The sequence below is a fragment of the Convolutriloba macropyga genome, chromosome 5 (assembly GCF_964194025.1).
Source record: "Convolutriloba macropyga chromosome 5, txConMacr16.3, whole genome shotgun sequence".
Taxonomy (NCBI): Eukaryota; Metazoa; Xenacoelomorpha; order Acoela; family Convolutidae; genus Convolutriloba; species Convolutriloba macropyga.
The window spans coordinates 61,702,036-61,729,047 of NC_134472.1; the positions used below are offsets into that span (position 1 = coordinate 61,702,036).

The 27,012-nt window shown below is 34.3% G+C and overlaps 2 protein-coding genes across 3 annotated transcripts in view; one reads left to right on the plus strand and one right to left on the minus strand.

The window, feature by feature from the left end:
• Nucleotides 1-27,012, plus strand: part of LOC142339527 (uncharacterized) — a 158,451-nt gene that overhangs the window by 119,971 nt on the left and 11,468 nt on the right. Inside the window, exon 17 of the mRNA XM_075389630.1 lies at nucleotides 12,536-12,811. Within this exon, the coding sequence (XP_075245745.1) occupies nucleotides 12,536-12,811 (276 nt within the window). The remainder of the gene's footprint in view (nucleotides 1-12,535; nucleotides 12,812-27,012) is intronic.
• LOC142339528 (uncharacterized) lies at nucleotides 4,267-27,012 on the minus strand. 2 transcript variants are annotated; one of them, XM_075389631.1, is made up of 8 exons: nucleotides 26,141-27,012; nucleotides 10,736-11,496; nucleotides 10,000-10,258; nucleotides 7,892-8,166; nucleotides 7,349-7,482; nucleotides 6,002-6,265; nucleotides 5,398-5,542; nucleotides 4,267-4,885 (listed from the first exon to the last, which is right to left on the minus strand). In XM_075389631.1, exons 1-8 carry the CDS (start codon nucleotides 26,275-26,277, stop codon nucleotides 4,335-4,337), a joined length of 2,526 nt encoding a protein of 841 aa, XP_075245746.1. In that variant the 5' UTR covers nucleotides 26,278-27,012; the 3' UTR covers nucleotides 4,267-4,334. The 2 variants fall into 2 exon arrangements, with proteins under 2 accessions (XP_075245746.1, XP_075245747.1); XM_075389632.1 differs by lacking the exon at nucleotides 26,141-27,012 and adding an exon at nucleotides 11,769-11,924.

Here is a 27,012-nt window from a genome sequence, read left to right on the forward strand (position 1 = left end):
GATTGGCGTTTATTGCAGTAATTTGTTTGACAACCGGTAGCAATCCATCTAACCTTGTACCGGTGCCGACTATTTATTAGGACTAAAATTAGGGATCTCTAAGGAGCAAAAAAATACACATTTGGGATGCAAACAGACTAGTTATATAGGACTCGGGGCAAAAACTGAAAAGATCCAGTGATTTCACTGGTGAGTTGTATGACCTGTAAAAAATGTGATCTGTGAATATTTTTGTTTTGCCGTCATCATTGTTGGTTACTTTAAAAAATATATATCTGATTATTCAATGTGTCTCATTTTTTTTCTTTTAGCATTTTTCTTTTTTTGTCAAAAGAGGTTGTAGATTTTTATGTGAACTCTCAATATCTTAAACTCTTGCCTTTGAGTTTTTGTTTTTGGTTTCACGGGGTTTGTTTTTCATGTGACTAGTTAAATTTCACGATGAGCAGTTTATAATGAGATATATTTATCATTAAATACTAATTTGTAGTTTTGTTGCCGTAAACGGTGTAACGTTAAAACACGAAAACGCCTAAATCTGCCAATTGACTTAGTTCTCCTTAATTTGCCGCTCCAACGATAAGTTGCCATCTCTAAAAGACTACTTTTGAGCTTGAGCAACTGACACCAATAGGTACCTTCATGGTTATAACTGTCTGTTAGTAGTCAGTCTGTCGTTTCTTTTTTAAAAACTGACGGCAGATCGTAGTTATATTGCAATGTTTGTGGTTTTTCACGAACCGCAGAGGATTCTTGGTGGAGCGTCTGTTTTTATCGGTAATTTTTTTGGAGTGTATTTAAAACAGGAAGTGAAATGCGTGAAAATAAAGTGTTTAGGTCAAGTTGCTGAAGAGCAGAGAGAAGAGAGTGGTGTTCTGTTCATGTCGCATTTTCGAGAAAAGTAGCCCTGAAAAAATTTTTGCTAAGCGAGCATTTTTTTGTTTACATTCGGCATCTTCTTCAAATCAGTTTTTTAAGTTTAAACTCCATCTTTTTCTGCTAAATTTGTTTGTATTATATACGCAAACTATTAATAGTGCATTTAAAAGCATTTGTGACTATCTGAAGCAAAAATAAACTTTTTGAATTTTGAGCTTTTTTAATTTTGTGTTTCAATTTTGAGCTATTTTATAACCATTTTATCATATTATTTTTGTATTCTTCTAATGTTCAATATTTGAATCATTTAAGGGACTGCTGTGTTGCAAATAAACTATTTTAATTGTTTGGACTGCCTTTTGATATAATTGATATTAGTGTTGATTTGTTTTTGTTAAAGATAATTGAGTAATCTCAAGCTAATTTTTTGACCGATTTTTTTTTCTGTTTTGTGCATATTCCGAGTTTTTTGTGCATATTCCGTCGCATTTTGAGCACCTTGCTGTTGTTCTTCGTGTTCAGTCTATAGTGTAGATATATTCGATAGGCTTTGCTCCTTTAAAGGTGCCATTAACGGCTAGACAGGATAGTTTTCATTGAAATAAATAATACAATTTTTTTATCTGTTTTTTCTTTGCATTTTTTGTCGATTAATATGTTTCTGTGTGAAGATTTTGGTTTGGCATGCCTGAGCAGAAGACTTACTTGTCAAGACATTTGTGGATATATTTGTTCAAGAATTTTTTTGACGTTCTTCATTTCTTCTCCCTTTCCTCGTATGAAATATTTTTGTTGGTTTTCTATCAATTGGTAGTCGTTTAATCAATGAAAACTAATCGTGTCGCAAGGTTTTTGGCCGGCAATTGTTTTGGAGTCGCAGTTTGTGAAGAATTTATCAGATGCTTTATCAGTTTTTGTTGATTTTGTACATTGTTAATTTCCCTGTTATTGTTTCAAATTGATTAGCACAATTAACAGGGAATTCAATATATCAGTTAGGTTTCTCATTTTCTACTTCCAGTTGTTTCACTGAAATATACAATACAAGTTTCTTATTTTTCGTTTTTTGTTCATTGCATTTTTTGTTATTTTTCTACGAAGTGTTTGGTGGGTGCATGCCTGAGCAGAAGACTTATTTGTCAACACAGACCATGGAAAGCACTATTTTAGCAGTTTGTGGATAACTTGATTCAGAAATTTTTTAGAGAATATTTTTTGACGTTCTTCATTTCTGCTCCCTTTCCTCGGTTTTCTACGTAGGAATTTTTTTATGTGTTTTCTGTCAATTGGTAGTCGTTTAATGACTTCAAAATGATTAGCAAAATTAATAAAGGATTCAATATGTCAGTTAGTGTAGTCTTTTTTTCCAGTCGCTTCTGGAATTTTTCTATTTTTGAGTTTTTTGCTTTGGTCGTATGACGCTCTTTTTTCGTTTTTTGTTTTTTCACATAGCAAAGCTGAAAATGTCAAATTTTCTGAATGACTTCTTCCTCTCACTAGCTGATTTTGGGAGTTCTTCTTTTCGGAGTTCAGATTTCATCTATAAAAAAGAGAATAAAATGTTCTCGTCGAGAAATATTTGCGCTAGTCAAAAAGAGATAAGAGACACCTAGTGTTGCAGAAAAAATTCTACATTTTTAAACTGACACAATTGTTTAATAGTTATCTATCGAAAAAAGTTAATTTTTCTGAATTACGTCGTCCTCTCATTGAAGGCATTTGTGCGCGTGACTTCATTTACCACTCTCTTTAGTGGAACTTTTTGGTATTTGCATGATTAGATTTCGATCATACGTGACTTGCCTCACTCAATAAATTGAGTTTTGCACTTTAAGGCTTAAGTTTGATTTGATTTTGTGCAAGGTCAAAGGAGCACATGTGTAATAAAGGTTCCTAATATAAATGCTTCTAGAGTGAATTTTAACAAGCCTTATTATTTTATTTCTGAGTGTTTTTACATAGTTTTTAGTACAGGGCTGATAGTTTTTTTCAGCCTGTATATGTATGTTATTATTTATATTACACGGCACGCAAGTCTTTTTTTAAAGCTATTCCGGCAATCTGCCGCCTATGTTAATGAAATTGGGGTCCTGTTGGTCTTTTATGCAATATTCCATATTGCTTGTCCCAGAAAAGGAGATAAACTGGTGAAATCCGAGGGCTCTAAATCCCTGTCCTGCTGTCTCAGGGCCCTGGTTCATCGAGGCTAGCTTCCCTAAGCTCAAACAGGCTGCTACCAAGGGAAAATATCTCCCCATTCTTTTTTGTAACTGATTGGTATGTGCTCGAGCGCAGCAGATTGCTTTTTATTGCTTTAACAATGAAAAAGTTTCACACTAATTGTTCAAATTTGCGTGTAGGATATTGATTTCTGAAATTCCATTTTTTAAATAAGCTGGGTTGGTTGTTTCAAAAACGCTACGCTCTCCTGATGGATTGGGTTTTGTTTTCCTGACGATTTTTTCGTTTTCACAAATTAGTAAGTGAGAAACGGCTAAAAAAATTTTTAGTGGAAAAGCCTTCTAAACTAAATTTCATATGTGCTAACACAATAATTGACTGTCAATGATGTTCATCTGAAGAAAAATCAAAATTGTAACAGAGTTGAATACTTGATGAGAGTTTGCTTGGTTTAATGGTCGCTTTGAAATTGCTCTCGAAATTTGATCCTTTTCGACATCAGGGTGCTGTTTTTTTTTGCTTAATTGGTCTCAAACGACATTTGAAGAATTTATTGTAAACGCGTGTGCCTTTTTATACACCATTTTTGATTTACCGTTCGAGTTCTCGTGTCTTTTAGGCCCTTGATTTTTTTCGTTTTGCTTGATGTAAGTTTCTCTATCATTCACAATTTTAAGCAGCTCAACTCAATTGTCGGCATTTTACTACTGAAAGTCAAATGAAAAGTGCAGTGACCAAAATTGGTGTAACTTTTTCACTTTAAATCTTAATACTGTTGTATAAGAACCTCCAATTCCGTCATTTGAAACCCCTTAATGAAATTCCTTGCAGAAATTCTCAGGAATTTGTAACCTGTTGTTTCTTCTTGGTCTAGAGGCAAGTAGTCAATTGAATTTTAATCGTATAATTTTTCAACAAATTGAAATAAATATAATGGTAAAGATGAACTATCATCATGCAGATTTTCTCTTTTTTGCATATGAAAACTCCATGATGAGTTCGTGGATACTGTCATTTTTTTACTTATGCAAACAGTGGTAGGTAAATGGTTGGAACTATTGTAATGGAAAAATTTTTGTAAATGATTTTTAACGTAGCGTTTTGTTACTATCTTGTGTTTGCCTCTTATAAGTGTGCAGCTCAACGCAAATTTTAACACTTTTGGGTTTTAAAAGTTCACTTTTTGTGCTTAAAGTTTCATTCAAACAACTGAGAAGAAAATTAATAATTGCTGTAATAATAGTAATGATAATTTAGTAAATCTACACGCATATTCAGACAAAATCGACTTCAGTGTTTGTTTTAGTGGCTCGTTTGACTTCCAAATCAATTTCTTTTTGATCAGATTTCTTCATACTCAGTCGTCGTCTATGACTCAGTACTGGAGTTCCTATTAAGTCATCTCTCTTCCGGTCTGACCAAGTTACGTAATAATTGTCAATCAGTGATGTAATGCTATCTATAATATCCGGTGAATCTGTTTTGTTCACTTCGCTCTTAGCTAGTATGCGCTCCAAATCTTTCACAAAGACATCGGATTTGCTCACTCTCGAGCAAACTGTCTGAGTTAGAACACTCGAGCTTTCCTCGCACAGGTTTTGATGCGAAGTAGGCGGGCTTTCAGTTCGGGTTTTGTAGTTACTCATGTCGAGAACTTGTTTCATGGCACGTTTCTGTTCATCTCGAGTTTTTCTGAGATGTTCTGCTGTTCTGTTGGCGTTTTTGAGTTGGATTGTGAGACTGGCGATTTCCTGTGAGAGATAGTTGTTCCTGTTTTCTGTCATTGTGAGTGAAAGTCGTGTGCTGCTTAGTTCATCTTGAATGTCTGAAATTTGGGTGTCTTTACCATTCAGAAAAATTTGTGGTGGACTCATTTTAAAGAATGAAGTTTATCTTAAAAGGATATTATGGTTTAAAATAGGGAGGGAGTTATCGAATAATTAATTGTTTTCAGGATCCACTAATTTGACAGTTAAGCATTTTTTTTTAAATATGATTATTTAAATTAGATTATAGGATTTTGATTGTTAAAACAGCATGTTAGTATTCTTTCTTTAGTTGTATCCTTGAATGAACATGTTTGACAGAAAAATTACTTCATTCGGGGCTTTCTAAAATGCAGTCTTGAAGAAACAGTGTTTCGATAGTATCAAGTAATTTTTAATTTGTTTATTCATTTATAAAAAATGGAGTGCACAAATTTGGATTTTGTTTCTTCAGTGCAGAATGAGAACTTAGAGAACATAGAGATCCTTTCAGCTTTGATATAATATACTAGGAAAATCCTAGTCGAGATTCAGTGGCGAAATGTCTTAAGAATCCTTGCTTAAAATTAACCCTGAATGATTTCAATGTCGCTGTGTCGTCTGGAACTCGTATGGGGATCTGGTAAAGATAAGAATGTCATGTCTTGTTCTTCTCTCCCTGGCAAGGTTTGTTCACATGTGGAATCGCGTCCTAGACTCATCAACAGAGTTTCCACCTAATAAACGGAGGAAATTTAACAAGATCTTTCTTCACTCTTTCTCTGAGTTTTCCACCATTGAAATCTTCAATTCACATTGAAATCCACATGTACATGCGTCTTTTTAAATAAGTGCAGTTACTCAAAGTGTTTTTTCTCAATTTTACAGAGCTATGTTACGGTTTTTGCTTGAATTTCTACCTGTTTGTAAATTTTTTCCTGGTATTGAAATGTTGATCAGTTCTCCCGAATGTTGGATCAAATTTGGTTTCATTGCAGATTATTTTTGGTATCATTTTTTCTTTTTAATTGCTCTTGAACGAAGTTCATAGCAATTATTGTAAACGTGTGTGTCTTTTTTTATAAAGAATGATTGATCTAGGCTACAGCCCCTGACTTAAATTGCCTCGCCTTTCGTTCAAGAGCAATTCTTCCGACATTTGTCGGTTTATGTTTTTTATTCCAGCTGTTGCTTGCCTGAGTAATAGCACCATCCATGTCCATATTTTCCATTCTCGGAGATGGACTCCCCAAATTTGCCCTGACGTAAGCTAAATGAGCTTCTCCTGATAGTGAGCTGTACTGTTTCAACGCACTCTGTATCCTCTGTTTGTCTACGTCACGCTGTCGCTGCATGAATGCATTCCTCTCACTTAGAATAATTCGCTCCTGTTCCGTGACTTGCATTCGCTCTTTGTCCAGTGCCCATTTTTTGTTCATTGTCTCAAATTCGTTCACAACCTAGACATGGTAGGATTTTTCAGACCAGTTTGTTATGTTAGCGTGTAAAAATTCTTACTTAAAAATTCGAGGAAACGTGTTTTCAGTCACATTCTGGAAAATTTTGTTGTCACGTGCTATCAGAAATGTAATGATGATTTGTGACATTCAAAACTGTTGAAGTGTTTTTTCAGTAATATGTTGACTTAATTTTTATTGTTGTGTAATTTATCACTTCACTTGTTCATTTTTCAACAATAAATCTTTTTGGTGACAAGTGATCATGCTTGATTAACCTCAGTAGTTTTTACTTTTCTGAAACTGATTTTGCATTCTTTTAATAGAAGACCTAAGTTCAATTGAAGACATCGAATTATAAATGAATCATAATCAAATGATAATTGTGTCATGGGAAGGCAACTAAAACGCAATTGGGGAATCGCTTTGTTTTTGAGAATTATAATGAATCACTAAGTTAAATGAATATTAATTAATTGTCTGATAATGTTGGAAATAGATCAGTCTACAAATTCAACTCTGCATTTTATGCTTCCCATTTTTCTCTTTTCATGTTTTTCGAACCGATGGGTTAACAAATTTACTTAATGATTTTTTTTTGTTAATCTGACATATTTGTTGATTTGCAATATTTGTTAATCTGACATTTTTTGTGCAAACCGACATCAAATATTGGAAAAAGCTGAGATCTCTTTCAATCTGCTCATTTTGAGAATCTGTTCGTATAAAAATTTTGAGATGCAATGTCCCCCGCTGCTATGTAATCATTAATAATTGATCTGTTTTTTTGCGATCTATTTCTCATTCCTGATGGAGCAATGGAACAATTTTCTCATGGAATTTTTTTTCTTTTCATTAACACTTGTTGACAAACTGAAGCGTAATTTTGCATTAATAATGGCTTGCCTAGCCTATATAGAGATGGGTCTATACTTTAAAAATACGGACACAATCTTGATGAAAATAAAAAATATCAATTAAAGACTGCCGTCTTTTTTCGGCAGGATCAGTTCCGTTTGTTTAGAAAATTTCCTCAATTTAGATAGCGGACGTTTTCCGGAGCATTGTTTACTCCAATTTCCTTACTCTGATGGTTTCCGTCTCCAGGTGTTCAAATCTCTGCTGCAGCTGCTCAATGTACTTGAGTAGAGATTGTTCATATCTGTTCACACGGATGTCTGCCTCTCCTACAGGGTCTTCTTGCAGAGATTGCTGTCGGTCTGAATAAGAGAAAAATTGTCGATCTTCTTCCTTATTACTTCACTGGTTGTGGTAATTTACAAAAGGATGGATACTCAGTTGATCAATTTTTGAAGTTACATGAATTTGAAATTTTACTTTAGCCAAGTAGTTTCTGATTACAAATGTTTGCTCTTTTTTCTTACCTAATAAAATTGAAGGACTGGACTACTGAATTGAAAAATAAAGAGATCTTTTGAGAGAAGATTTCGAAAAAGGACCAGATCTTTTGAGATAAGATTTTGAAAAAGTAAGACTTTTTGAGACATGTGACAAATGATATAAATTAAGATTTAAGGCAAAGGCACTTGGTTTTGAATGTTAGTTGGGTGTGATGAGATTTTCTTGAAGTTACCGATGAACTTCGTTGCCAGAGAGATTTGAACTTACAAAATACCACCGGTTCTGGTGTCCTGTCTATAAAATGGCTGTGTCTTTCTGTGGGGAGATGAAGTGGATCAAAGACTACAGTCCTGTTTCTCGTTGTGTTCTCTCTGTTCTGAGTTGTGTTGCTGCTAACTGTCATTTGAGGTTGCTGAACAGTTTTGTTGCTGTTATTGTTTGTAACTTCACAATGTGCTATAATGTCAGGCTGAGCAGCTGATACTGTCATCGCGCTTTGCTGCTGTTGCTGGACGTTAAGCCATTCCATCACTTTTTCTTTACTGAAAAGTTAAAATTTTTGAAAATCAGTTTAAACGTGCAGTTTTAAAATGCTGAAAGTCTTAAATTTCGAAAACTCTTGTGGAAATAACCAGCTGTTAAGATTTCCTGAACTTTCGGAGTTTTTAAACATGCAGGATGCATGTTTTAATCAAGGTTGCCTGACTGCAGAACTCGTTAGGCGGTTTTAGATAAACCTCAGAGTTCCTCAGTGACTTCAATCAGAGCACCTTACCTGTGCTTAAACCATTTGAATTTTCCTCAAATGGTTGAGAGCTTTTTTACATTGACCATAGAGCATTTTCAGAAAAGCAACAACTGAAATTTCAAGTTGAAGATTTTTTCCAGGGTTTCCAAAGGTTTGTCAAATTTTACATGCGATCTTTCATTGCATAACCCAGTGATCCAATACCTTTTATTGTGCAAGATCTGACAAATTTTTGATCAAACTATTGCGAAGACGATCGACAATAAAAATTTCTTATCAGAGTTTGCACGATGAAAAATCTTATCAGCTTTTTCAAGGTGAAATTTCTTATGAAGTTGATTTATTAGTACACATCGAGCAGGTATGTATAATTTTATCTGGCATTGCGGCAAAATCGGAAGATGAATATTTGATCGTAGCAGAAAAAATCTTGAGCTAAATTTACAAGTTGTCTCAATATGTAAAATTCGATATTCAAACGCTTATCCAGCTGGCGGTTTTTATATATAAACCATTTTTAGCCTCCAAATTACAGAGAGTAGAAAAATGTGTGTTCCTTGTTATTTTTAAATTTCCATATGTCGTTTTCCAACCATTTGACTACATTGTATCACGGTAACGTAAAGCCATACAAAGAAACTTGAATTCTAGTCCACAGAATCTTTATCAAGTAAGCTCTCATAAGATGCTCACGGACAATTTTTATCGAGTACACCCCCACCACCGCGCACTTAACTCTGCGTTATAGGCCCAAATTTACTCTTTTAAAGGCAATTTAGATGATTTGAAACGTCTCCCGACTTATGCTCCCACCCTCCTATTGCCTCGCTCCCCAAGTTTTCTGTCCCAGCCCCCCTCCTCCTCCCCCCCCCCCACCCAGCCAGGCTAACATGCCTAGTCTTAAGGTACCTGCAATAAAAGAACCACCATCCCTAGCTGGTTGTTTATTTGGAGTTCTCAAAATTCATATCAGAAAGTTCCAGAATCACTGGATGTTATGAGCACCTGATGGAATTCTGAATATAAACGAGGCTGTAATACATTGATCTATAAAGTTTTACAGTAGAGTTAATCCGAAATTTCATAGCAACGATACTACATCTAAAACAAGACGGATAGATAAATATCTCAAGGAAGATGAATGGGAAAATAAGATAGCGAGCAGTTGCCAAGCTGTATTTGAGAGCATACAAACAGTGTTTTGAGCCTGAAATAGTTCAAAATAGTTATTTGTAATCACAAGAGGGCGATCACCGCAACGATGACCTTAACTAATCTTGCGAAATAAGTTATAACCGAAGATTTTTTCCTGTAGAGGAGAAGTCTGTAGTCTCACATAAATTGAAATCGCTGTTAATGCTTTCAATACGTCTAGTGCATAGAGTTTATTTCCTCCGCTTATAAAAGAGATTAATTGACCAAAGTCTGATTAACTGACCGATGAATACAAAACAAATTTTGATGACCCTTATTTCAGGATTCACATCCGTTCATAAAATTAAGTTCTTGTCCAGAACGAACTTGTCCAGACCAGACAAATGATGAGAAATAGTTAAAGTGGAAACTGCTACAACCTTTACTATAGGCTTAGCTGATCCATCAAAAATTATTTAAAAAAGTGAACAACCTCTTTGACGATTCACTCTCATCAGAGCTTTCCACATTCTCCTTATCTTCGCCATTCATCTCTGTGGTCATTTCGATTCCCAGCGAGTGCTTGCGATGCTTCGGATGTTCCTTAGTCTCATTATCTGTACATGGTTCCTCCTCATTCTCCTCCAGGGCATTAAGACTGTTCAGGCTGTCACGTGACTTGCACAGTCGTCCCAGCATTTTTCTTGTTTGAAGACTGACGCCTGACAGGTTCCGTGAGTTGGGCACAGCACCTGTCAAGTTCAAAATGCTTTGTTCTGCACCGACAGAGTTTGGGGAGTTTCTGTGTATTTTCCCTTTTATGATAACAGAACGTAAACCTTTCGCCAATGAAGACATGAAAAAAATACCTATCTCTATCTATTGAAATAATACCAGAGTTGCCATTAAAGTAAAGTCCCGTTTGACTCATGCTATTTTGTTTGCTAAAATTATTAACACGTGATTGCAGGTCACAAATAGATTGTACCATAACGTTGCAACACAAAGCAACGTTCGAAAAATTGCAGACCTGCAAAGGAACATCAAAAGTGCTGATATCTGTCTCGTATAAGTTTGAACTTTGACATTTGAAACGTTCCTTAGCGTTGCAACCTTATAGACAAACGACGAGAGAAAACTGCGTGACCAACTGCAATGAGCAATGTTTACTACAAATTTGATTTTGATCAAATTTTAACTAAATTGCCAGTTTGGTCCGTTTTACTTGCCTGAAACATTGGTATTGCTTTGTCCGCTGTCTCGTTTCTCATGAACATTAGCATAAGAACTGCTCATAGCACTTTTAGGCCGTATCGGCGTGAACAAGTTCTTTCGCATAGTCGATGTTTGATCATTCCGGAAAGCATCGTCCAAGCTCAATTCACTGTTATTCACTGTGGACGTTGACAGCTCCAAATCATCGGAATCGGGATTGCCCGACTTCAAAAATGAAGATGTTGATACGCTAATGTTGCGAGCAAATTTTGGCTTGGACTGTATGCAACTTGAAAGATGATCAGCTTTATGAGGCGCAACATTTGGGGTCAAACTATCGGAGCGCCTTTTGAAAAATGTTGAATTACTCTTTCGTGAATCCCGAATTTTGAACGAATCTTTAGAGCCGGTTCTGGGTCTTGGACGGTCGGTAGAAATTTCACTGGGGGGATCTGCGTCTGACGTCCAGTTCTCGTCCAGTTCTTCAGTTCGTTCGAGCTTTTTGACTGGCTGAGGTTCTTCGGCATTGCACGTGAATGACCCCGACACGAAATGAGGTCGACTTCGTGGCATGGTGTAAAAATCGGGCTTCGCGCTTTCTGGTCGTACTGTGTTGCTTCGACCTTCACGCATATTGACCTTTTTCTGCCTGTACATATTTGGAGTTGTTAGCATATTCCGAATATGTGAGATACGATCGATAAAGTCGTTGTTCTTTCGGCTCAAAGTGTCTGTTTTGGGCTCTCGTTTCTCCTCGGATTTTTCTTCGCCCATTCTGAAAGTTGAAAAATTTTATTTTACCATATTTGTCAATTTTTGTTCACATTCTAATCTGACGCAACGTTGTGACAAATATTCAAAATGAATGAGTTTTATAAATTGTGGTTGTAAGTTAAGTATTTACAAAGTTTGATTAGAACTCAACAATTTCTGAAGTGCATTTTATTGTTATTAGTCATTTTTTTCTGCATTGAGTTTGAACAGTTCGATGTTTTTGAGGTTTTGTTAAAAATTGTTTGATAATAGCTGTCGGTGAAAAACGCTTACTTTTAGTTATGCATTCGATTTGAAGCATGGCAGGTTCTCTATTCTGTGGATGCGACGTTTGCAGCTTTATTAGCGTTCAATACTATTTTAGTTTATATTTTGCTCTCTTCAGATTTCTGGTTTGCGTTTTGTGGCTTTTGCTCAATAATATCAAAGTTTAATATGAGGACTATGTTTTGTTATTGTTTGGTTCGTGTCATTTTACTGTGACTGACCGTTCATTAGTCTTTGGTTTTGATTGCTGTGCTCAGATTTTACAGAACATTTTCTGCTGTTGGTTTTAGAAAAGCGCTCATGGCTACCTTCTTAAATAGATTTATGGTATTGAAAACAGAATGTTGTCAGCCTGCTGCATTTTGACCCCCATTAACTTTAGAAATCTCGAAAACTTAATACCAAAGTCGATAAAATACCAAAGTTAAACAATAAAACTGTTTTCTTTTTTGGTTTGAGCCGATGAATTTCTACTGAGTAAAATTCGCTGCTTAAAAGCATTTCGCGTTTAGTAAAAAATGAGCGTTTTTAGCTCTATATCATTGGTATGCAGACACATTAAAACAAGAGAGGAGAAGGTCAATACGATTTTTGCCATAATTAAAAATAAAGTTCAAATGTTTTACATGACGTTTTTGTATCGCCTGATAGCAAATATAGTTAAAAAGCATCAGATATTAAATATCGATTTTTCAACCAGACCGCAAACACACTGAAATGCTAAAAATGACAAATATGATATATATATTTTTTAAAATTGTCTGATGTTTTAGAAGGACTTAAGTCTGCTGATCCACAACAAGATAGTGTATACACTACCAAAAGTGCACAGTTCGAGAAAAAGAGAGTTGAAAATGTGGAACAAAGACTTCGCTCTCTTCTGGCTGAACTGGACTTGAAAAACAAAGAGATTTCGCAGCTGAAGCTGCAGCTGAAACGTGCGCAGTCTAACTCAACCTGCTATGGAGCAGGCAATAAAGAAGTTCAAGGTTTTGGCACCAGTATGGGCAAGACGTATGTCAAAGGGAGCGAAAAGCAGACTTTGAAAGGTATAAAGCCTGACAATAATCTTTTAAATTGATTTGAAATCGATTTTGTCAAATTGAAGTGATGATTTTGGTCACGCCAAAACGGGAAGTGGAGCGAAAAAGCGAGTGTTTTGGGGCATGAAATTGTTTTGTACTAATGCTTTGCGCTGGTGGTTTTTGTTCTCATGCGGCAGCATTTCGACATCGAGTTTTACTAATTTTCCAATCTGATTAATAGCCGCGTCAGCAATTCCAGGCGGCTATTATTGCGCTCCTAATTTTTCGTACTTCGTTTTACAGATTTTTGTTTCGTCTTACCGTGACGTCATTTTTGCTTTTAGGTCAATTGCGTGACTTACCTCACTAAAAAAAGATTTCTGATCACTTATGGAACTTTAATTTTTATAAACATTTACTAGCTAAAGATCAATAGTGTGCATCTAAGTGGTGCCAAAATTTTATGCCCTAATTCTTGAGTTTTAGTCTTGAGTTTTTGATTTCGAATATCAGTTTTGAGAAAGCTCTTTAGGGCTTTTTCCTTATAGACCATATATGTCATAAAATTGACAGTACGTATCTAACCCAAAAAATCTAGAGGTCTACTAAAGGACTTTTGGTCAATCTGCCTATTTTGTTTCTTTAGTTGTTTCAATTCATAGAAGGCCACAAGCGTCTTTCGCGGCTATCTTCCGGCTGTGTTTATTTTATAAATGGCTTTCCCAATCCATTCACAGTTCATTCTGATCAAGTTCTTTTTGCTTAGCTAATACAAATTTTTTGAAATGTGCCTTTGTAGTGATTTCGTTGTCAAGGTGTCACTTCAAACCTGCTTTCTGTTTATTCGTTCATCCAATTTAAACTCAATTGCGTGCGTGACTTCATTTTTTCATTCTTAGTGGAGGGAGTGAGGTTTTTTCATTCGCATACTTAAGTTTTTGGACACAAGTGACTTACCTCATTCTCCCAAATGACTTTCTCACTCATAAAAATAACTTTTCTTTAGTTTAGTTCAAAGAGATAAGGTCAAGTGAGTGCGTGTAACTCTAATTTAAGATTCTTTGAGGGCAGCTAATAAAAGTTTTTGATGTAAACCGGTTTCTTTTTTGGTCTGTTTCTTTTACTATCTGTTTAAGACTGCAGATCTACAAAGCTATTGCTGCTATTTGCTGGCAATCTGTCAGCTATGTTTATGCAATATTTCGTACTACAAATTTTTTCGTCTTTCCGTTTTTGTTCGTGTGAACAAATTTTCTGAGCTTTTTTCTTGAGAAACGGGATAAAATGGTAAACGTCGAGGACACGATTCTCTTGGTACGCGATTCAACGATACTGCTGAGGAGACATAAATTCATGATTGATAAGCAATTATTCGGAGTTTTAGACTTTAGTTGGTTGAACATCTTTAACATGATTGAAACATGTCAGGTTTTTGTGTAGCTCTGTTTCTGAGTGCTTGTTTCTAACTGAAAAAATTTTTGCCTTGTTTGTATTCTTGTACTCGCTATGATAAAGTATAAGAATGTTAGCTCTCAAGGCAAAAAATCCAAGATTTTGTTTATTCCAGTTTTCTTCAACTTTCACGCATTAAATTACACAATGTAGTGATTAAGTCAAACGAAACGGGATAAGCCGATAAAGCCCCGTCATTAAGTCATTGTGCATTAGGTTATCAAAGTTCATTAGAGAGGTTGCTAGCTGACATTAGTATAAAGCTTAATAGTTTTCAGTTCAATAGATGAATCAAGTATGGTTCTAGATTTTAACTGAAACTGTTCAACCAGTTACAACACTTTTTGAAACTAATTCTGTCAGCTTTTTTCTCTTCTGTTTTCTTTTTCTGTTTTAATCGCAATGTGCGTCAAGTGCGTCAACGGCGGCTCTTTTTCCGGCAATTTGACGGCTATATTTAACCTCGAACAAAATATTTTTTCACACTTTGTCGAAATTTTAGAGATTTCTTCTGTAATATGTCAAAATGCTTAAAATTGTCAGAGGTTTCTGGTTAAATTCATATTTGGGTATATATATATATATATATATATATATATATATATATATACAATCAGCAAATAAACGAGACTTCAATTTCACTCATGTTCATTTCTAGGATTTGAATATTTTTTTGAAAATTCCTTTACTTTTCGATTTCATTGCGTACTGTATTCTTGAGATCAGATTTCTATCTCAACACACATCGCTAGTGGTTCCCGTTGATATTTTGATGTTTATGGCAATTAGATTCTAATAATTGCGTATAACATTCCGAGAAAATTTCTCGATGTTGTTTGTTCTTTGGCATTTATTCTTTGGCGCTTTTAGTTTACTTGATATAAAGGTCGGTCGTAGTTTATATGTCTATTATGTTGTGCGAAATGTTTTTTTTATCGTAAGATATTTGTTTTTTTTTGTTGTTTGTGCCGACTTTATCATCTGAAACAAAGCGTCTTTTGCTAATTTTTCCAAGTTTTTTTCAGTTGTCTTCAGTTGTTTTCAATTTTATGAGGCAAAGAAATTTTCCTTCCATAGGCTTGAAAATGGGTCAAGGGCTGTTTTAACAACACAGATGATTTGGACGATCTGGATTTCATTAATTTTTGCAACTTATAATTAGCTGTTTGTAATCTTTTGCTCTTTTTAAAATTTTTAAATATTTTTCAGGATTTACTTTAATTGACCAATGAAAAGTTTTCTGGCGTAAATTCGAGAATTGGATAGCTTTTAAGGGCCCAGATAAGTTTTTAAGGATAGAAGCATCACAAGTTTCACCAACTCTTTTAAATTAATTTTTGCTTTTTTGGAAATTTTATAAAACTTTTCTTTTTAATGTTTTTTAGTTTAAGAGGCATTTTTTTGAAAACTATAACCTCATTCCGCCCTTAACCAGGTATGCTTGGCTCCACTTGAGACGACATGGAAAAATTTTAAAAGAATGCTAACAAATGGAATTTCATGTGCTGTTATGTACAATGCTTCATGACTATGTTTTAGCAGTATGGTGTAGCTTTCAAACAATTGCTGTAGCTCTCCAACGTTTGCTGTAGCTCTCAAGCGTGAAAAACGTTATACTTCTTTTAGAGTGACTTGTGACAAAACAGTTTTGAGACAAGTAATGGTTTTTATGGATTTTTATAGTCTAATTTTTGGATTTTTCTGTTAGACTTTTCAACGACATGAGTTCTTTTTTTACTTTTTTGACCAAAAAGCAAATGCAGTAATCGAGATCACGCCTGCCTTTTGGGCTCACTTATTCAGCATTGAAGATGAGCATTTAAGATATAGTTGAAGGCCAGTGGATAAATGTACGGGTTGATGTAAAATGTATCATCTCTTAGTAAACTGTAATCGGCTATCGGTAACTTTTCGTGGAACCTGAAACGGTTTTTTAAGTTTCTGCTCTTTGTTCTAAAATATGTATTTTCAATTCTGTCAGTTTTTTCTGTCATTTCCAAATTCCTGCAGTCATGTTTCATTCTTCGAGCTGGCGTCGATTTTTTTGCTTTTGGTTAATCTCAGTTGATCTAATCCAGTTGTATTTCAATTTTATCTAGTTGTCGTCATAAATGAAATATTGTACTCTTTCGTTGAATGTAGCCACGCAATAAGAGCTCTTGAGAATAATTAAATAGGTGAAGGCCGTTTGTTTTGTTGTGGAAGCAACTTGTAATAGGTTTTGGTGTGAATTGGTATAAACAATTCAAGGTAAATTCATGCAGGGGCACATCGGCACATTATCATTTGAGTTTTATTATTGGGGACATCATGTTTTTTTTTTACATTTCAAAGAATTTGAATTGTATTCGGGGCGTTGTGTTTTCTTAAGATGTTTTCACACATTTTTCAATGACTTTGACCTTTCGAAACGGGATAAACGGGTAAAGCCCTAAAGCGGGTATTAAGTAACAAAGTGTGCTTTAGTGGTCCTTCAAGTGCTTTGAGTAGTGCATCTGCTGGGATGGCCTTAATTTAAGGTTAAAAGGTTATTTTTAGGAATTTTTGGTCTCTAAATGGTGCAATTTGTCATGTTTTTTTGTGATCTTTTAGTTTTTTGTTTGATTAGTCATAGGTTGAAGTTTTTAAAAGTTTATGAAGATCTTTTGCGAGACAAAATTACTTGTTATGACCATTTTATGAGCTATATATTTTGGTACTACAAACACAAACACTCAAAATGATACTAATTTTTTCACTTTTTTCAAGTTTTGAATTTTTTTTAAATCAGCCTCAGTGGCCAGACAATCTCCTTTAAGGTTTTATAGTAGGGCACTGCAGAGTTTCTGGGAACAATGGAATGGTTTTAATATTTTAATGTCTCGAATTTAAGCATTTTTTAAAAAAAACTGCAATTTTTTTTTAGTTTCTCTAAAATTTTTGTCAGTTTTTGATTTGTCCATTCTCAGGTGCCAGAAAACTATTCCTCGGTCCGATAAAAAAGCTACTGCATGGTTGTTGGTGATAATGAAATTGTTTTCAACATCTTAAAATTTAGAATTTTAGAAATTTGAAAAAAACTTGCAATTCTAAGTTTTTTTGAAATTATTTGTTTTTGATTCAATTTTTATTGGCTCAGTAGTCAGGTAACCTCCTCCAGAGTTTGATAGAATGTTTTTTCATAGTTGCTAGGGGATGGTGGAGTGGTTTTCAAATTTTAATAGAACGATTTTTTTTTTTTGAAATTTGATTTTTTCTATAACTTATTGCCTATCGATTTTTATGAGCCAATGATTTTTAAGGCTTGGATTTGGGTAGCTGGAAAGCCTCCAGAGACACAGAAATGATTCTAAAGATATCAATATCACGAAGTCTTTTTCTGAGTTATACAATCTTCAAAAGCCAATAAATTTTTTTCGGGTCTTGCAGATATAATCCTGGACCGATTTCAGAGACAAAATTTCTGTTTGAACATATTTTTGGAATAGGTACATTTAAAGGGATCAAATTTTGTTTTCGGGGTAAAAGCTTCAAGAGTTTTAGCAATGAGTATAGTATTGTTTACTTTGTTTGATTGTTTTAGTTTCTGAACTTTTTTAGATGATTGTGTTGTGTTTTGGCTGGCATTGTTCAATTGATTTGCTGGTCAGGTAGATTACTTTCTAAGTTTTTCATTCAATTCTTCGGATTGTATTTCAGGACTTTTTCTGCTATACTTTTTTATTTCGTGGTCTCCATCGATGATTCTTGCGACCATTGACTTTTTAAAATTTCAGTGACTGCTACTGCTTTGCAGTTGAAATTTGTGTGCGTGACGTAATTTGTTCTGCTTTTTGGTCAACTGCGTGACTTACATCACTAAGAAAATGACTTCTGAAACCGCTTATGAGCTTTATATTTTATGAACGTTTACTAGTTAAAGATCAGTAGTGTGCATCTCAGTAGTGCCAAACTTATATGTTCTAATTCTCGAGCATTAGTCTTGTGTTTTTGATTTCGAAAAACAATTTTTAAAAAGCTCTTTTAGGGCTTTTTCCTTATGTGTCATAAAACTGACAGTCCGAATCTAACCCAAAAAGTCTAGTGGTCTATTATAGGACTGGTGGTCGATCTGTCTATCTTATTTTTTTTTAGTTGTTTCGCTTCATGGAAGGGCACAAGCGTCTGTCGCGGCTATTTTCCGTCACTCTGTCGGCTATGTTTGTAAGCTTTCTTTGTAACGGAATTTTCAACAGATTTATGGCAACGGTATTTAGTATCTGATATCAAAACTGATATAACAAATGCCAAATAAGATGAATTTAACGTTTTCGTATCAGTCTGAAATAAAATTTGGAAATCACAACTTTTGTAAAAAATAATTTTCAGTCTGTGTTTTTGTTTCTTAGAAAAAGTATGTTGTTTGCCTCTAAAATTGAATTTGAGGATGTTCAAGTTGAGTTTGGAAGCGTCTATCGCGGCTATTTTCGGGCAGTCTGCTGGCAATGTTTGTTATTAATTGCTATCAAATAAAGTTTGAAGCCTTAGACCTGTAATACTGGTGCGTCTGACCACCAAATTAATTGTGTCATGAGAAACGAAATAACTAGTATAGATCAATTGTATGAAGTCACTGAGCAATTGATAAGGTCACTTTCCTTTTCTCTACGTATGCGATTCACCGAAACTGCCGAGGAGATTGAAATTTAAGATGTAGAGAATTTCTGGGCGTTTTAGACCTTCCATGCCCCTTCTTCACCCCCACTCCCACTTCACTGCTCCATCCTCACCGAGAAGGCATAAATTTACTGTTTAAAGGACAATTTTAGGTGGGTTAGGCCCTCCCCACTTATGCACCCGCCCTCCTTCCCCATTTCTACCCTCTAAACTAGTCAAACTAGCTCGCTTAAGCTTAAGGTAGCTGCAACAACTAAAGCCAGACTCACGCCATTAGTTTGGCGTTTGAGAGCAACTCGTCTGGCGTTATTCGGCCATGTGTGTTATGCTGCTTTCTACATTGCATCTGGTAAAGTACCGTTGATAGGTTGTTCATAGAAATTGTTTAGAAACTGCACTTAGATCCTTTTTATACTGTGTTTCTTCTATGGTTTTGAAGCATTTTATCTGAACCTTTTTTATTTTTCAAGTTTTTTATGGATTTTTTTAGTATAAATGATGAAGCAGGTCGGAACTAACATAGAGTTATACGAAGGATGTACATTACGACGCAGAGGTATACCCAAATCGTCGCGGGAAGATATGCCCGATGCGCGTATCTCGCGTTCGTTTTTAATAGCCGCACAGCGATAGCTGGGGCTATTATTGGCCTTCTCTTGGTTTTTTACGACTCGAAGAGGAGTATTGGTTTTCTTAAGGTTTTTTTTTTTTTACCGGAAGTACTATTCGTTCAGACGATGTTTTGACCTAAAAGCGAAAGCGAGTAAAATTGCAGTGTGAACTAATTTTTTCTGAGCGAGAAAAGTTTTTTGATCATGCGCTGCGTTTAGTGAATGACTTTTTGACATTGAAAAGTAGTTTTTGACTGAATGGCACATATAGATAACCGTTTTTAGCCGTTTTTTCGTCTAAGTGGCCTAGTTTTTTTGCTTGTAATTTGGTTTTTTGTAGAAATAATTTTTAATCGATGCTATGTTGAAATGTAAACCCGCGAAATTGTTAGCACAGTATTTTGCATAGCCTGAAATTGCGTTTCAAATGCGAAATTGGCACATATTTCTTGATTTTTTAGTTAATTTTTGTCTTTGCTATTAATTTCTTCATTTTTGGATCTTTTAGCTGTTTTTTTGTCAAAAATCAGTTAATATGGCAACTTACCTTTGATAATTCATATACTCAATGCCTCTTTCTACCTCGATGCAAATTTGTTTCATAAAATTGTACATTTGCTAATCCGATTTTCGTAGTTTTTTTGCAATTTTTTTCAGTTTTTTGTTTGTATTTTGCATTTAATTACTAGAAATAGTATTTTGGGGAAGACGAGGGACTTTAATTTCGTTTCAATAAAAATTCAATCTTTTTTTTTGTTGTTAAGTTTTTGGAAAAACAGATAAATTTTTTTCATAAATGCAGTCTTAAATATTTTTTGACCACTTTTTTGCAAAATGTTTCATTGTTTCGTATGTCTGAATTCTGCTTTTTCTTGTTTTATTCTGTTCAGCAAGCTGGATTTTTGTCTCGAATGACTCGTTGTCTTTTCTATGTCTCGAATGCTGATCAATGAAATGTACTCGTTTTTCTTGATTTTTTTAAATTTGATTTTCAACTTCCAAAAATCAAGAATTGGTCTTTTTGTTACGGTGTTCCTAACATTGTGTCCATATTCTTCACATTGTCGTTTGTATCATTCTAGTTTTGTCCGGTCACCTACTTTTGTTTTCGTTATATTGATTTTTTCAGTTGTTAAAAAATTGAATGAATTCAGCTTTTTCTTAGATCTTGGTTTCTTCGGTTTGCAATTGATTTAATTCAAAATAAGGCAGTACTGGGAGTTTGCTAGAAAGTCTTTTCCAACATTTCGACTTATTAATACTCATTGCAATTTTATTCCGGGCTGGGTATAGTTTTTAGACGATTGTTTGCCTTTGAATATTATTCTGTTGCTTTTGTTTTTCTATGATTAATTTAATTTTTGAATTGGTATGAAATCTTGTTGTCTAGCATATATACAACAAGGAAGAATCATGTATTATTTTTGTCTTAATTGCCGTGATTAGAAATCTTATTGTAGTGGTTGTCTGATTCTTAAGTTTGAGCACTCTTTTTTGAATAATTTTGACTTTCCTGTCTTTTTTGAAAAGTTTTTATCTGCCGTTTGTTTTCGCGATCTTTTTGCGATTAGAATCATTAATTATCTGAGGGCATTTGATGGCCCTGTCAGCTTCAATAATGGCTTCAGCTGCAATTACGGTTTTGTTAGTGAAGTTTTGGTGCTTCGAGTCGCTTCCGGAATTCTTTCGGCTATTACGACTCGAAGAGGAGTATTGGTTTTCTTAAGGTTTTTTTTTTTTACCGGAAGTACTATTCGTTCAGACGATGTTTTGACCTAAAAGCGAAAGCGAGTAAAATTGCAGTGTGAACTAATTTTTTCTGAGCGAGAAAAGTTTTTTGATCATGCGCTGCGTTTAGTGAATGACTTTTTGACATTGAAAAGTAGTTTTTGACTGAATGGCACATATAGATAACCGTTTTTAGCCGTTTTTTCGTCTAAGTGGCCTAGTTTTTTTGCTTGTAATTTGGTTTTTTGTAGAAATAATTTTTAATCGATGCTATGTTGAAATGTAAACCCGCGAAATTGTTAGCACAGTATTTTGCATAGCCTGAAATTGCGTTTCAAATGCGAAATTGGCACATATTTCTTGATTTTTTAGTTAATTTTTGTCTTTGCTATTAATTTCTTCATTTTTGGATCTTTTAGCTGTTTTTTTGTCAAAAATCAGTTAATATGGCAACTTACCTTTGATAATTCATATACTCAATGCCTCTTTCTACCTCGATGCAAATTTGTTTCATAAAATTGTACATTTGCTAATCCGATTTTCGTAGTTTTTTTGCAATTTTTTTCAGTTTTTTGTTTGTATTTTGCATTTAATTACTAGAAATAGTATTTTGGGGAAGACGAGGGACTTTAATTTCGTTTCAATAAAAATTCAATCTTTTTTTTTGTTGTTAAGTTTTTGGAAAAACAGATAAATTTTTTTCATAAATGCAGTCTTAAATATTTTTTGACCACTTTTTTGCAAAATGTTTCATTGTTTCGTATGTCTGAATTCTGCTTTTTCTTGTTTTATTCTGTTCAGCAAGCTGGATTTTTGTCTCGAATGACTCGTTGTCTTTTCTATGTCTCGAATGCTGATCAATGAAATGTACTCGTTTTTCTTGATTTTTTTAAATTTGATTTTCAACTTCCAAAAATCAAGAATTGGTCTTTTTGTTACGGTGTTCCTAACATTGTGTCCATATTCTTCACATTGTCGTTTGTATCATTCTAGTTTTGTCCGGTCACCTACTTTTGTTTTCGTTATATTGATTTTTTCAGTTGTTAAAAAATTGAATGAATTCAGCTTTTTCTTAGATCTTGGTTTCTTCGGTTTGCAATTGATTTAATTCAAAATAAGGCAGTACTGGGAGTTTGCTAGAAAGTCTTTTCCAACATTTCGACTTATTAATACTCATTGCAATTTTATTCCGGGCTGGGTATAGTTTTTAGACGATTGTTTGCCTTTGAATATTATTCTGTTGCTTTTGTTTTTCTATGATTAATTTAATTTTTGAATTGGTATGAAATCTTGTTGTCTAGCATATATACAACAAGGAAGAATCATGTATTATTTTTGTCTTAATTGCCGTGATTAGAAATCTTATTGTAGTGGTTGTCTGATGCTTAAGTTTGAGCACTCTTTTTTGAATAATTTTGACTTTCCTGTCTTTTTTGAAAAGTTTTTATCTGCCGTTTGTTTTCGCGATCTTTTTGCGATTAGAATCACTAATTATCTGAGGGCATTTGATGGCCCTGTTAGCTTCAATAATGGCTTCAGCTGCAATTACGGTTTTGTTAGTGAAGTTTTGGTGCTTCGAGTCGCTTCCGGAATTCTTTCGGCTATTACGACTCGAAGAGGAGTATTGGTTTTCTTAAGGTTTTTTTTTTTTACCGGAAGTACTATTCGTTCAGACGATGTTTTGACCTAAAAGCGAAAGCGAGTAAAATTGCAGTGTGAACTAATTTTTTCTGAGCGAGAAAAGTTTTTTGATCATGCGCTGCGTTTAGTGAATGACTTTTTGACATTGAAAAGTAGTTTTTGACTGAATGGCACATATAGATAACCGTTTTTAGCCGTTTTTTCGTCTAAGTGGCCTAGTTTTTTTGCTTGTAATTTGGTTTTTTGTAGAAATAATTTTTAATCGATGCTATGTTGAAATGTAAACCCGCGAAATTGTTAGCACAGTATTTTGCATAGCCTGAAATTGCGTTTCAAATGCGAAATTGGCACATATTTCTTGATTTTTTAGTTAATTTTTGTCTTTGCTATTAATTTCTTCATTTTTGGATCTTTTAGCTGTTTTTTTGTCAAAAATCAGTTAATATGGCAACTTACCTTTGATAATTCATATACTCAATGCCTCTTTCTACCTCGATGCAAATTTGTTTCATAAAATTGTACATTTGCTAATCCGATTTTCGTAGTTTTTTTGCAATTTTTTTCAGTTTTTTGTTTGTATTTTGCATTTAATTACTAGAAATAGTATTTTGGGGAAGACGAGGGACTTTAATTTCGTTTCAATAAAAATTCAATCTTTTTTTTTGTTGTTAAGTTTTTGGAAAAACAGATAAATTTTTTTCATAAATGCAGTCTTAAATATTTTTTGACCACTTTTTTGCAAAATGTTTCATTGTTTCGTATGTCTGAATTCTGCTTTTTCTTGTTTTATTCTGTTCAGCAAGCTGGATTTTTGTCTCGAATGACTCGTTGTCTTTTCTATGTCTCGAATGCTGATCAATGAAATGTACTCGTTTTTCTTGATTTTTTTAAATTTGATTTTCAACTTCCAAAAATCAAGAATTGGTCTTTTTGTTACCGTGTTCCTAACATTGTGTCCATATTCTTCACATTGTCGTTTGTATCATTCTAGTTTTGTCCGGTCACCTACTTTTGTTTTCGTTATATTGATTTTTTCAGTTGTTAAAAAATTGAATGAATTCAGCTTTTTCTTAGATCTTGGTTTCTTCGGTTTGCAATTGATTTAATTCAAAATAAGGCAGTACTGGGAGTTTGCTAGAAAGTCTTTTCCAACATTTCGACTTATTAATACTCATTGCAATTTTATTCCGGGCTGGGTATAGTTTTTAGACGATTGTTTGCCTTTGAATATTATTCTGTTGCTTTTGTTTTTCTATGATTAATTTAATTTTTGAATTGGTATGAAATCTTGTTGTCTAGCATATATACAACAAGGAAGAATCATGTATTATTTTTGTCTTAATTGCCGTGATTAGAAATCTAATTAGTGGTTGTCTGATTCTTAAGTTTGAGCACTCTTTTTTGAATAATTTTGACTTTCCTGTCTTTTTTGAAAAGTTTTTATCTGCCGTTTGTTTTCGCGATCTTTTTGCGATTAGAATCATTAATTATCTGAGGGCATTTGATGGCCCTGTCAGCTTCAATAATGGCTTCAGCTGCAATTACGGTTTTGTTAGTGAAGTTTTGGTGCTTCGAGTCGCTTCCGGAATTCTTTCGGCTATGTTTTTTATTTCGTCGTCATGATTTTTGTTACGACCATATGACGTCACAGCCACTTTTTGTTCATTCGTTCATGCAATTTCAACTGAATTGCATGTGTGATGTCATTTTTTGCTCTTAGTGGAGCAAGTTTTTTTGTTCATGCGCGTGATTAAATTTTTGGTCACACTTGACTTACCTCACTCTCAAAAATGACTTCCTCAATTTGAAATTGACTTTTATATACTTTAATTCAAAGAGATAAGGTCAAATGGGTATGTGTCACTCTAAATGAAGGTTATTTGAGTTCAGCTAATAGAGGCAGCAATAACTTATACAGATTTTTAATCAAAATATAACAGATCAGCCTTCAATGAAAAGACGAATTTTTTTGGTCTGTTCTTTTTTTACTGTTTTTTTAGACTGCTGATCTACGAATCAATTGCGGCTATTTTCTGGCAATCTTCCAGCTATGTTTACTATATTAATACATTGCAAATGGAACAATATTGCGGAAAATGGCTACTTTAGCAGAAACCGGCAAAATGGAAAGGAAATTAGCAACCCGTGTACGCAAAAGCGTCCTAATCCTAGCCGCGAAATACAAGTACAAACTTTCTAACCTTTTTTCCGCACGGCTTGTATCACGCATCTGCTCCATTTATGTATCGATTTTTCGCACGCAATGTAGCTCGATTTCGCATATAATCCGCAATTAAGCCTAACTTAATTACTACTTATTACTGATTAAGCCTAATTTATTACTCCTAGTAGTACTTTATTACTACTTTTTTTTACTACCGATAGTACTTTATTACTACTTATTACTACTTATTAGTACTATTTATTACTACTTATTAAAATTGGCCAGTCCCACATTGATATACACAGCTTTTGATGTGCGCGGGATTTTTCGGGAAAAAAATTAGTTTTTGTGGTTGCATGTATTTAAAGCACTTTAAAGCTTTGAAAGCTTCAATTAAATCTTTATTAAGGTGCTTATTGCATGCTCAAAATACGCGCCAATAATAGATACCTAAATTGAGCGGAAACGTGCTACAAGACTTGTAACCTACTTTTCGTTGCGAATGTTCTTTTATTTCGCAAAATTGGCGGAACCCCCTTTTGCGAAAAGTAAGATACAATGGATGTCTCCTAATTTCGTTCATTGTATGTATCTAATTTTCGAGTCAATTCTACTAAGGCGGAAATTTTGGGGTATACCTCTGCGTTGTAATGGACATAACTCCAAAATGCACTTCAAAATGTCTTCTTTAAAAATAGGTTTCCGAGACAACTTAGTTATATAATTCGTATAAGTTTTTCTGGTGCGTTGTAGCAATCAAGGTTGTGGGGTTGGTTGTTGACAGTTCTTTTTTTGGGTCTACTTATGTTCACCCCAATTCAATAAACCCCTTATTCCACATATTTTTGCGCAATATCATTTCACTCATATTTGGTTGTAATAGTTTCATATTTATTTTGCTCTGTTTGTCGCAATAATTTTAGTCCTGTATGTCTTTTATGATTTTTTGGTGGATTATTTTTTTTTCTGACTAATTTGAATTCGCTTTCGTGCTAAGAAACGGGGTAGAGGTGGAGGTCAGAAAGTCTCTGTTAAGCTCTTTTAAAGCTTTTCTGGTTTTGATCAGGAAAAATCGAGGTAACATACCAGCTATTTTTGTGATCATTGGGTTCACATTCTTACCTGAATTTATATTTATCATGTTTCCTCCCTATGAAGTAAGAAGTTAATGTGAACATCCGCTTCTTATTTCTTCCTCCTTTTTTGCGTCCACTTGTGGGAGTCCCAGAAGTAGAGCTTCCTTGCGTTGGGGATTCCATTGCCGCGAATAGCGACAATATTCTTATAAGTACTCAGGTTACAGATAACTAAGTTTGTGCTCGATTTTCTAAGTTTTGAACCAATTCAAGGCAATCGGAATTACTGAAATGACTGATTTGTAAATGTGAAGCGTCTGTAATCACTTCAAAATTTGAGGCGCTGATTGACGATAATATATCATCTGTTTTGACCTAGAGTTTCGTGTATTACAAAGAGCGCATAGTATTGATGAAATGTTTAACGTCGGACAATAAAGCGGTTCGTTAAAATATCAAGTTTGCAAAATGACGGACGATTGAAATATAACAGACAACTGGAATACCAGACAAGCATAAGTTATAACTCTTAAATGACGTAGAATAAATGGCCGAATCAAGTGCAGATTTCTGCGTAACTGTAACTATAATTTGAAAGAAGCACTCGTCTGACCTTAAACCGTCAAATTAACCTTTGTAGTTCTGTATAGAGGCTTCCAGGAACTGGTCGGGATGCAGCAGAAAACTGATTGGAACTGGATTGTTAAAAATTTTTTTTATGGGTACACGGGCAACTCCCTTGGATATGATGGTTGGTCATTTCTGGCTATGATGTTTTCGAATGACTCCGCTTGTTATGAACATTTTCGGGAAATTGAAGACTTGTCTACTGTGTTATAACGCTTTAATAAACAAACGAGGATTTGTAAATCGTTCACTGATTTTATTGCAACATCAAATTTTGCAGCTATAGTGAGT

What these genes read in the sequence shown, in the direction of transcription:
- LOC142339528 (XM_075389631.1), bottom strand. Translation starts at nt 26,277, where the DNA reads ATGGAATCCCCAACGCAAGGAAGCTCTACTTCTGGGACTCCCACAAGT. An exon ending in CATGATAAATATAAATTCAG is followed by an intron (nt 11,497 to 26,140) that starts GTAAGAATGTGA and finishes TTCAACTTTCAG; the next exon opens with AATGGGCGAAGAAAAATCCG. An exon ending in TGGAGACGGAAACCATCAGA is followed by an intron (nt 6,266 to 7,348) that starts GTAAGGAAATTG and finishes TACCATGTCTAG; the next exon opens with GTTGTGAACGAATTTGAGAC.